Source organism: Leptidea sinapis, chromosome 32, assembly GCF_905404315.1.
Source record: "Leptidea sinapis chromosome 32, ilLepSina1.1, whole genome shotgun sequence".
In the NCBI taxonomy this organism is placed as follows: domain Eukaryota; kingdom Metazoa; phylum Arthropoda; class Insecta; order Lepidoptera; family Pieridae; genus Leptidea; species Leptidea sinapis.
The window spans coordinates 7,898,115-7,911,173 of NC_066296.1; the positions used below are offsets into that span (position 1 = coordinate 7,898,115).

Here is a 13,059-nt window from a genome sequence, read left to right on the forward strand (position 1 = left end):
AATGGGGTAATCTAAATCTAATTGGAGCGCAGCGGAGACCAATCCTTAATCTAGGTATTTAAATATTGATTATAATGTTTCAGACATAAATGTAAATTGTCCCGGGAAGTCTGGCCACGGATCTTTGTTGCTCCCGGATAATTGCGGAGAGAAGGTAAGGATATATTAACACTACACGATATAATATTACAAGATATCCCACATTTAAGGCTGAGATCTATAGAGCGTACCGCACTGACCTCTACTATATAGTTATTTACCACTGGACTGGCGGCTGTCAAAGTGCTTTTGTGTCTGTTTGATATTCGCCATTTTGGCGCTGTTGGCCATAGCGAAAGTCTGCGTTACTAAAATGATAACCTCAGCAAACATCGATAGATGGTGGGAAACTATTTACAAAAAAAAATGTGTACTTTATTACGTCGATTATAGAAGTATAAATAACACAGAAAACGAACTAAATTAATTCAAAATGCAAGAATACTTCAGAGTATTAAACGTTTCTTCACGGCCATTTGTATTATACGTCAAAATTAATTCTCTGGACGCTCGCGAGTGGCGCTTCAAATAGAAAAAAAATTGCTGTCAAACACACGGAACAGCCTGTTCAGTGGTTTTTATAGAGGGCAGTAGCGTACAGTCTTTACTTACCTACGTAAAACTCAGCTCAGCACTTAAATGTGGTTCAAACTCAGCGCAATCTTTGATTATGTGTTTATTGTCATTTGACAGCTGAGATTATGTTGAGCTAAAACTAAAACAGCCCAATAGAAAGTTCAAGCGCGCGATTCATTATACACAGTACATTTTCGATTATTATTAACCCTTAACTGGTATCGTAAATTTGACATATGAACTGGTATCGTGGGGGCCGAGCGGTCCCATAGTATGTTTGCTTCTAGCAAATAAGTTTTAACTATGTACTTGAATAAATGGTCAGAAATAATAATGAAAATTATAGTGTAAAAAGTAAAAAGCTAAAATAACATTATTTTACTCAATCTACAAATACGTAAACTAAGAAACAAATAACTTTTAAAAATCTCTAATCAATATTTCACAAAATTATTTTATCACTTGAAGGCCGCGACATTTTGAATTAAAAACTTTAAAAAATAACAAACATATAAAAAATTTATATAATTATTTTACTTAATCTACAAATACGTAAACTAAGAAACAAATAACCTTTAAAAATCTCTAATCAATATTTCACAAAATTATTTTATCACTTGAAGGCCGCGACATTTTGAATTAAAAACTTTAAAAAATAACAAACATATAAAAAATTCTATGCAAAAAAACTTACGTAACTGGTATCCTGGGAGCCGCGCGGACACCAACACGTGCATACCTGGATCCCAGTAAATGATACAGCGATGAAAGTCTTAAAATGGCGGCTGCTCACGATGCTTAGTTTATTAGAAAACCAAAAAACATCACGATACCTGTTAAGGGTTAAACAAGCAGGCAGTGTATTATGCGGGAATTTTAAAACGTCGAACAATAGCTGTTGTGATGACGCAAGGAATTGTTGATATCCTTTTTGTTCGGATTATAGCCTTTGTTCGAACATCGAACAAATATTTATATTAATAATGTAAATTAGGTCAAGTAGCTATTTTTAACCGCGTAAGGTGGCCGTTGCGCCGGCTAATTATATAGCCTTAATTTAGCAGCAATTTAATAAAGTCATAGTTAAAATTAGCACAGTTATTCTCTATCTAGTAGCGACCTAATACAGTCCATTATGTAATACGTAAACCGTACAGTCTGAGCTATTCCTTAGCCGTCGTTATAGTGGACTTAAATGCAAGTTTAGCGCGCACTCAAAGCGATGTTTATAAATACGGACTTCGACTCAACTCGCTAGATAAGTCTGAGCAAAATCTAAGTTCGCTCTATTGTATTATAGAGTTCAAGCTCTGCAGAATCTTTATAATAATAATAATTCTTTATTTGCATAATCTTTATATATATAATTCTTCTGTGAGTGTGTTTGTCACTGAACTCCTCCTAGACGGCTGGACCGATTTGGATGAAATTCTTTGTGTGAGTTCAAGGGGATTCGAGGATGGTTTAGATTCACAATTGAACTACCTCCTAAACGGTTGGACCGATTTTGATGATATTTTTGTGTGTTCCAGTGAATTTGAGATTGGTGTGTGTCTTCAGGTGGATTCGAGAATGGTTTAGATTCACAATTAAACTACCTCCTAAACGGCTGGACCGATTTTGACGATTTTTTTGTTTGTTTCAGTGAATTTGAGATTGGTTTAGATTCTCAATTCCGTCCATATAATATAATTCTCTCCGTCCATATAAATAAGAACTCCTCTTAACGGCTGGACAGATTTTGCGAATTTAAGACGGGTGTACAGGACAACGTCTGTTGGGTCCACTAGTGTGGGTATAAAACTTAACAAAAATTAGTATACGAATCAACACATTAGAAAAAAAGGGCATGGAATTACATTAGCTCCACATCATTACATAGTAATGAAATTCAAACATTAAAAGCACATATTAATGTTTGATTGTTTCATCATATTAACATCAAAACAAAATATACAATAGGTAGTCAAAGTTACACATAAGAATGAAAAAAAATCACAAATTCAAAGTCAGATACAGCATAGAAATTGTAGTGGATTAGCCATTCATATAGTTGAGTTTTAAAAGGACCGATATTCAACATTTTAATAGCATCGGGAAGTTTTATTAAATATTATTATTGACCCGACAGTCGTTGTTCTGTTCATTATAAAAAAAAACCTCGTGCGGATGGAATTTCGTAAAATCCGTTCTTAGGTGATCTCTACTCGGTGAAAAGAATATTCCTACCAAATTTTAAGTCTTTAGCTCTAATGCTTCCAGAGAAATCGTGATGAGTGACTATATACGTGGAAATCTCTTATATATTATAGATTTGAATACATGGCAGGATAATTTTTAGTATACAAAGTAGTCCTGGGTGTTTTTTTTGTAAACAAGTCTATTTTGATGTCGTTGGTCGCGGCCATACATTTCCTTGGCAGTGGTGAAATGATATTTATCTCTCTTTACAAAAATACTAATTTCATAAATGTATAGGCACAGCAATGTTAACAATTTTAGTTTAATAAACAGCGGTCTACACGATTCGTACGGACCTACCCCACAAATCGCACGGATACTTTTTTTTTGTGACCGTATCTCAAGGTAGATGCAACATGAGCGTGGTAAGCTGACAGTGTGGTTCCTAAATCTGTAATTTTTCGTAGGCGGCTCAAGGCATAAACAAATTTATTTACTCTACTACAGACCTTATTTATGTGTGATGTCCATTTATATTCATTGTCTGAAATAATACCTAAAAATAAAGTTTGATTTGCTATTTATAATCTTTTGACAGCCGATATTATACTGAGCTATGCTAAGCCAAAAGTTGTTTGCGCGTTTTATACTATTATTCACGATTATTCATATCGAACTTTAACTCAACAAAATATTCTTTATTAAGCGCGGGGTAATGAATAATCTAATAATAATGATGATGGAGCTCATTGTCGGTCAGAGGGCCATGGAGAGGGCTCGGAGTTTCCCTGCGAGATCGAATCAGAAATGAGGAGATCCGTAGGAGAACCAAAGTCACTGACATAACCCATATGATTGCTAAGCTGAAGTGGCAGTGGGCAGGGCACTTAGTTCGACGGATAGATGGCCGGTAGGGCAGTAAAATCCTCGCAAATGATTGCGTAACTGAAGTGGCAGTGGCAGGGCACTTAGTTCGACGGATAGATGGCCGGTAGGGCAGTAAAGTCCTCGAATAGCGAACACGTACTGGAAGACACATTGTTGGTAGGCCCCCCACAAGACGGACCACGACCTAGTCAAGATCGCCGGAATAGGTTGGACGAGGGCAGCGCAGGACCGATAGTCGTGAAAATCTTTGGGCCTTTGTCCAGCAGTGGATGTCTTCCGGCTGATGATGGTGAATGAATGATCATTGGTCAGGTCGTAAACAATCGCTACTGCCTGCTGTGGTTATATGTGTGGTTGTATTAATTGTTTGCGATTATTAATTATGACAGTAATCACGACCATCATGTTCACGAAGCATCCTTACACAAACAATGAATTCAAGCTCTAAAGATTGATGCATCCAACATACGATAATTTATATTTTAATAGTTTATTCTGTTCCTAATCGTTTTTATACAATACTAGTTGACCCGACAGACGTTGTTCTGTATATAATAAATAAAATAATGTTTTTTATGAATTTGTCAGTAATATATCATAACATCAAGAATTATTTCGTAAAATATGCTCCCTGTTGTTGTAATTTAATTGTTTTACAGCAGAGCTGTCAAAAGTGCGTCAATAAATTCTCTCATAGAAAATATGTCCACACAAAACAAATATCGGACGACGGGGGACACATCAAAGGAAAAACAAAATTGTTTTTTTTATTTAATTCCGTACACTTTCATATATATTCACATTTTAAACCTTCCCTGCACTTCCACAAATAATTCAAGACCAATATTAGCCAAATCGGTCCAGCCGTTCTCGAGTTTTAGCGAGACTAACGAACAGCAATTCATTTTCATATATATATATAGATTATATACTATTTACATTTTGGAGACAGTACCTTACTAATTTGAGATGTAAACGCCCATTATAAAATACTCTATTTGATTGAAAAGAGTGGCTTTTGAGTTTCTTGTATGTTCTTATCACGAGCTCTTATTTTTCTGTACATATGATCAATTCAGTAATTAAAAGAAATATTTATAGTGACGATTTAAAAGCACTCAGTTTAAGCCTAGTTAAATAAAGTTTATTTGACTTTGAATTTACCTTTATGCGGTATTACCCCATTATAAGGCCTCAATGCGTTACTTGATCGATAGATATTTAATGAATTTTTCGTTACTAAAAACGTGCATTCGATATCATCCGAAAGGACAACTAAACTCTTTAATAATGTTCTATATGTTCATAAGCACAATGAGGAATTTACTAGAAACGGTGAGAATCATAATTAGTAAGTCTTTTATTGGGCGATGTATATGCTTGTACAATATATTCCCTGAAAATGTACAGAACAAATGTGTTACGAAATGTAAAATAATTGTTAAAAAACGTTTGTGTGGGAAAGGTTATTATAACATAAACGGTTTTCTTAATGATACCACAGACTGGGAATGAAGCGAACACCCTCAGGCTCTTTAATTATAGATGTTTTTTGTACGATATCATATTGTAATCGATATTTTTATAATAAAAAAAGCCCGCTGAGTTTCTTGCGCCCGTTCTTCTCAGATCTGAGGCAGTCTATTTTGAATGGGTGGTAGTTTTTGACGTTCAACGACTTTGAATCCTATTTTGAATAAAAATATTTGAATTTGAAACACCGACTGTTCGCAATTGTAGACTCGATTAACAATTTTTTTATTGAAAATACGGGACGAGACGAGAAGGACGTTCAGCTGATGGTAATTGATATGCCCTGCCTATTACAATGGAGTGCCGCTCCGGATTCTTGAAAAGCCCAAAAATTCTGAGCGGCACTACAATTTTACTCGTCACCCTGAGACATAAGATGTTAAGTCTCATTTGCCCAGTAATTTAACTAGCTATGGCACCCCTCAGACCGAAACACAGTAACATAACGTTTACACATTACTGCTTCACGGCAGAAATAGGCGCCGTTGTGGTACCCATAATCTGGGCAAAGGAGCCTCCCACTGGTAACAATGCCAAAGATTAATGAATTAGGTAGATCATTCATTAAATAACTTGGATAACTCAATACATGGTTCTCTCTGACCCTCACTGGATATTTATATAGATACTAGCTCACCCGACAGACGTTGTTCTGTACATAAAAAATAAAATACTGTCTTTTATGAATTTGTCTATAATATATCACAATATCAAGAATTATTTCGTAAAATATACTCCCTGTTGTTATAATGAAATTGTTTAACAGCAGAACTGTCAAACCATGTGTCACTAAATTCTCTCATAGAAAATATGTCCATACAAAACAAATATTGAAAATAAAAATAATTATGGGTCCCAAATCGAAATAAAAACTATCTTATCTCTCAAGTTGGACAAAACTGCACTCCATTGAAGTAATCCCGAATAAACTCCGTTCGTTAGTTTAGGAGTCCATCGCGGATAAACAACGTGACACGTAATTTATATATTTTAAGACTAGCCTGACCCAGCAAACGTTGTATTATTAATAATTAAAAAAAAAAACAAAATATTGAAAATTATTGCGGTATAAAAAATAGATCACGACCAATTCTCAGACCTACCAAATATATCGTACTACAATTATTGTATTCGATTGTCATCTTGCAACCCTAAAGCGGTTTTGTGGATGGAACTGAACAATATAAAAATCGTGATACAAAAATAGTTGTAGATCAATAGATATATATATCTACTAACTGACCCAGCACTCGTAGTATTGCCATATAAAGTAATTAAAAAAAAATTTAGGGATGCAACCGAATCTCAGACCTACCAAATATATCGTACTACAATTATTGTATTCGATTGCCATCTTGCAAGCCTATTGCGGATATGTGGATGGAATAGAATATTATAAAAATCGCGATACAAAAAAAGGTGTTGATCGTAGAGGGTTGAAAATATTGGGTTGTAGATATGTATTTTTTATGCTGTATCATAAAAAAATAAAAACACAAAAATATTGTCCAAAAAATAAAAGTTAGGGGTTACCCTTAACATTTAGGGGGATTTAAAATAGATGTTGTCCGATTCTCCACCCTAGCCGATATTCACGCTAAGATTCACGAAAATCGGTCGAGCCGTTTCGGAGGAGTTCAATTACGTACACCGTGACACGAGAATTTTATTATATATATATATATATATGCACATTACGTAACGATAGCATTATAGTTAAAAATTAATGCTTACAGTAACGGTCGTAGTTATTCGCGAGTTAAACTCGACATTTGGCGTCGCTCCAAACCGATTCCTGTTTCATAATTACTCTCGCCAGTATTCTCAAAGCAGGATCTCTTTGATGCACTTCATTATCGGGCTGTGAATCGAAAAGTGCACTCAACCGGCACAAGATATCGACTATCGATTCATAATAGTTTAATAAAACTTTTTGCCTTTGATACTAAAGGAGGTCGTATAACAATTCACAGAATTATCTATGTAATTACTTATGTATACATAAGTAATATCAGAGCTATGCTCGGAGTTTCCCTAGGAGATCGAATCAGAAATGAGGAGATCCGTAGGAGAACCAAAGTCACCGATATAGCCCAAATGATTGCGAAACTGAAGTGTCAGTGGGCAGGGCACATAGTTCGACGGACAGATGGCCGTTGAGGCAGTAAAGTCCTGGAATGCCGACCACGTACCGGAAGACGCAGTGTTGATAGGCCCCACACAAGTTGGACCGACGATGTATATAAGTAAATTTTGTAGGGTAAATTTTGCCATAATCACCACGCTTGGCAGGTGGGTTGTCGATTGCCGTAGATGCTGTGCTCTTAACGAAAGATGCTGCTGCCCATCCTCCGTTGTTTGTATCCCTTAGTCGCCTCTTACGACACCCACGGGAGGAGATGGGGTGATGCTATTCTGGCTGTCATAATAACCAAATCACAATATCGGTATTGACCAGATGGTCGCCTTATCAAAAGTGAATTGAATATTATGGCAAATTGCCAAACACAACATCTCTTACGAGCTAAATTGTAAGAATATCCTTGTTATTTCAAGTTAAGCCTCATCGCAGTCTCTAATTACATTAACTATGCATCGCCATTGAGATTACCTGCAATACTTTGCTTGAATATTTACAATATCACACACCAATGCCAGAACACTGATAAATCAATATTGAGATTGGTTTTAATAATTATATTAAAACATCTTCAGATTATTGACAGCTAATTACTGACAGTAGAAGGTAGTAATTTATATATATATATATATCAATATCATTTAGACAAACTGTCCCAACAGTTTTGCGGGACTATGTTAGCTTTTAAGATTCTTTCTGTAAATGATTAATAGTATAAATAAATAAAATAATAATAATAATCTCTATCTGTAGATAGTATATTGGGAACGGCCGTTAGACGCCGGCTGCATGGCTCTGCCTTTGCCTTTGCCACTAACGGGAAAAAGTAAAAATAATAAAAAATAATAGTTTTAGCAACTCAAGTTAATTGTTTTGCTAAACCCGCGTTGATCACTCATACCAGAACCGACATTCATTTCAAGCGTTTGCTATTTTTACCCTACTTAATGTCACTTTCATGGTATCAGATCTGACCACAATGTTTTTTTTATTCAAAATAAATAGTTGTAATTCTTAAGCAATTTTGACTGATTGTAAAATTATGCAATACGGATGTGTGTCTGAAATAATAAAAAATATTTATAATTCAGCTAATTAAGCGAGGAAATTCAAGGGCATACGAATTGATGTAATGAATAATCTCTTGTAAGTCAGGATTGTAACTCGAAAACTATAAAAAACCTGTGAAAAGAAATACATAAATCTGACGTAAAACACCTGTTACCTTTCGACATACGCTACAATAAGAGTGGCAATAGTCGCTTACAAAAGCTGACCCGACAGACGTTGTTCTGTATATAATAAATAAAATAATGTTTTTATATGAATTTGTCAATAATATATCATAAAATCAAAAATTACTTCGTAAAATATGCACCCTGCTGTCGTAATGAAATTGTTTCACAGCAGAACTGTCAAACCGTGCGTCTATAAATTCTCTCATAGAAATTATGTCCATACAAAACAAATATTGAAAATAAAAATAATTATGGGTCCCAAATCGAAATAAAAACTATCTTATCTCTCAAGTTGGACAAAACTGCACTCCATTGAAGTAATCCCGAATAAACTCCGTTCGTTAGTTTAGGAGTCCATCGCGGACAAACAACGTGACACGTAATTTATATATTTTAAGACTAGCCTGACCCAGCAAACGTTGTATTATTAATAATTAAAAAAAAAAACAAAATATTGAAAATTATTGCGGTATAAAAAATAGATCACGACCAATTCTCAGACCTACCAAATATATCGTACTACAATTATTGTATTCGATTGTCATCTTGCAACCCTAAAGCGGTTTTGTGGATGGAACTGAACAATATAAAAATCGTGATACAAAAATAGTTGTAGATCAATAGATATATATATCTACTAACTGACCCAGCACTCGTAGTATTGCCATATAAAGTAATTAAAAAAAAATTTAGGGATGCAACCGAATCTCAGACCTACCAAATATATCGTACTACAATTATTGTATTCGATTGCCATCTTGCAAGCCTATTGCGGATATGTGGATGGAATAGAATATTATAAAAATCGCGATACAAAAAAAGGTGTTGATCGTAGAGGGTTGAAAATATTGGGTTGTAGATATGTATTTTTTTATGCTGTATCATAAAAAAATAAAAACACAAAAATATTGTCCGAAAAATAAAAGTTAGGGGTTACCCTTAACATTTAGGGGGATTTAAAATAGATGTTGTCCGATTCTCCACCCTAGCCGATATACACGCTAAGATTCACGAAAATCGGTCGAGCCGTTTCGGAGGAGTTCAATTACGTACACCGTGACACGAGAATTTATATATATATAACGTAACGATAGCATTGTAGTTAAAAATTAATGCTTACAGTAATGGTCGTAGTTATTCGCGAGTTAAACTCGACATTTGGCGTCGCTCCAAACCGATTCCTGTTTCATAATTACTCTCGCCAGTATTCTCAAAGCAGGATCTCTTTGATGCACTTCATTATCGGGCTGTGAATCGAAGAGTGCACTCAACCGGCACGAGATATCGACTATCGATTCATAATAGTTTAATAAAAGTTTTTGCCTTTGATACTAAAGGAGGTCGTATAACAATTCACAGAATTATCTATATAATTACTTACGTATACATAAGTAATATGAGAGCTATGCTCGGAGTTTCCCTAGGAGATCGAATCAGAAATGAGGAGATCCGTAGGAGAACCAAAGTCACCGATATAGCCCAAATCTGAAGTGGCAGTGGGCAGGGCACATAGTTCGACGGACAGATGGCCGGCAGTAGGGTAGTAATGGCAGTAAAGTCCTGGAATGCCGACCACGTACCGGAAGACGCAGTGTTGATAGGCCCCACACAAGTTGGACCGACGATGTATATAAGTAAATTTTGTAGGGTAAATTTTGCCATAATCACCACGTTTGGCAGGTGGGTTGTCGATTGCCGTAGATGCTGTGCTCTTAACGAAAGATGATGCTGCCCATTCTCCGTTGTTTGTATCCCTTAGTCGCCTCTTACGACACCCACGGGAGTAGATGGGGTGGTGCTATTCTGGTGCGACATCACACACACGACCGACTTAAAGAGTACAGAATTAAATAACCAAATGACAATATCGGTATTGACCAGATGGTCGCCTTACCAAAAGTGAATTGAATATTATGGCAAATTGCCAAACACAACATCACTTACGAGCTAAATTGTGAGAATATCCTTGTTATTTCAAGTTAAGCCTCATGTCTCACCTCAGTCTCTAATTACATTAACTATGCATCGCCATTGAGATTACCTGCAATACTTTGCTTGAATATTTACAATATCACACACCAATGCCAGAACACTGATAAATCAATATTGAGATTGGTTTTAATAATTATATTAAAACATCTTCAGATTATTGACAGCTAATTACTGACAGTAGAAGGTAGTAATTTATCATATATATATATATATATATATATATATATATATATATATATATATATATATATATGATAAATTACTATAATATATATATATATATATATATATATATATATATATATATATATATAGCTACTATGTTATCTTTTAAGATTCTTTCTGTAAATGATTAATAGTATAAATAAATAAAATAATAATAATAATCTCTATCTGTAGATAGTATATTGGGAACGGCCGTTAGACGCCGGCTGCATGGCTCTGCCTTTGCCTTTGCCACTAACGGGAAAAAGTAAAAATAATAAAAAATAATAGTTTTAGCAACTCAAGTTAATTGTTTTGCTAAACCCGCGTTGATCACTCATACCAGGACCGACATTCATTTCAAGCGTTTGCTATTTTTACCCTACTTAATGTAACTTTCATGGTATCAGATCTGACCACAATGTTTTATTATTCAAAATAAATAGTTGTAATTCTTAACCAATTTTGACTGATTGTAAAATTATGCAATACTGATGTGTGTCTGAAATAATAAAAAATATTTATGATTCAGCTAATTAAGCGAGAAAATTCAAGGGCATACGAATTGATGTAATGAATAATCTCTTGTAAGTCAGGATTGTAACTCGAAAACTATAAAAAACCTGTGAAAAGAAATACATAAATCTGACGTTAAACACATGTAGTTGTACACCTTTCGACATACGCTACAATAAGAGTGGCAATAGTCGCTTACAAATTCAAATATTTTTATTCAAAACTAGCTGACCCGACAGATGTTGTTCTGTATATAATAAATAAAATAATGTATTTATATGAATTTGTCAATAATATATCATAAAATCAAAAATTACTTCGTAAAATATGCACCCTGCTGTCGTAATGAAATCGTTTCACAGCAGAACTGTCAAAGCGTGCGTCTATAAATTCTCTCATAGAAATTATGTATGGACACATCAAAGGAAAAACAAATTTGTTGTTTTTATTTAATTTAGCAGCATTTTCCTATTTATTCACCTTTTAAACCTTCTCTGGACTTCCACAAATAATTCAAGACCAAAATTAGCCAAATCGGTCCAGCCGTTCTCGAGTTTTAGCGAGACTAACGAACAGCAATTCATTTTTATATATATTGATAGGAAGTGACATCACTTATTGAACGTCAAAAACTACCATCGATTACCAAACGAATGCCTCAGACCTGAGAAGAATGGGCGCAACAAACTCAGCGGGCAAACATAGCCTCAGTGGTCGCTCCATACCCAATCTGTGGTAACATTGAGAAAGTCATTTATGTTATAGCAGCCTTTACTACAAACGTTTTCTAACGATGCTTTTGAATAACGTAATACTTTTGTTTTGAACATTTTCTGGGATCTTGTTGTACAAGCATATACATCGCCCCACAAAAGACTTACTAACTCGACTTAGCCGAGTAGTAGGCATTATAAGTTTATGTCTGTTCCTGGTGTTCACAATATGGTTATGATAGTTTCTAGAAAATTAACTTATGTGCCCATGAACATACATTACATTATCAAGAATATATTGAGAAGCAACAGTCAAGGTGTTATGCTCTCAATGATTCTAGGTTATAAACGGTATGACTCATGTTATTTTGCTATCGTTTACTTATAATATTGACTAATAATTGAATCGCGTACTTCATTCAAGCCTTATCACAAAGTTAAGTAACTCTCAAAGTTTTCCGTTACCAAGAGACAGATACATCTAGCTTACTTCCGTTCGACACATTTCGATTAAAGTTGACGGCTGCTTGCCTTTGCCAAGCAAATTGGAACGAAACTGGTTTTGAAATGCAAATTGTATTGCATTGTTCATAGGATATTGCCAGATGCGGCTGAAATGTTATTTTTATGTAACACAGATAGATTAGTTTTGAACGAGTTAGATCCATTGATTAAAACATTTTTTCTACTTCTCTACTTTTGTTTGTCATCTTTACAGCCACGATCAGTAATACAAGTGCATATTTTATTGAGTTTTTGTAAAAGTCTATACTCTATGGCCTAAAAAAGCATTGTTTACCGTATAGTAATACCAACTTATCTGTGAAGTAGCAAAAATAGGAACTACGGTCGCCATGTTGAAATGTCATTCTACTGTCAGTGTCAACTACTTTCGAGTGTTCCGTGTGTTTTATTTTTTATTATTTAATTAAAAATGTGTCGACTTTCCCGACTTCTGTGCATATTGGCTTTAATTAGCAACACTGAAACGACTATGGCGACACCCATCCGTTCACAGATAAGTTGATGACAACTGTAC

At 34.8% G+C, this 13,059-nt stretch overlaps 2 protein-coding genes across 3 annotated transcripts in view; one reads left to right on the forward strand and one right to left on the reverse strand.

Moving 5' to 3' along the window:
- LOC126974458 (uncharacterized) overlaps positions 1-13,059 on the reverse strand; it is a 159,198-nt gene that overhangs the window by 114,965 nt on the left and 31,174 nt on the right. The gene's annotated exons all lie outside the window — the stretch shown is intronic.
- LOC126974460 (aminoacylase-1-like) overlaps positions 1-13,059 on the forward strand; it is a 43,575-nt gene that overhangs the window by 22,869 nt on the left and 7,647 nt on the right. For both annotated transcript variants that reach the window (XM_050821966.1, XM_050821965.1), the window contains exon 5: positions 84-154. In XM_050821966.1, the coding sequence (XP_050677923.1) occupies positions 84-154 (71 nt within the window). The remainder of the gene's footprint in view (positions 1-83; positions 155-13,059) is intronic.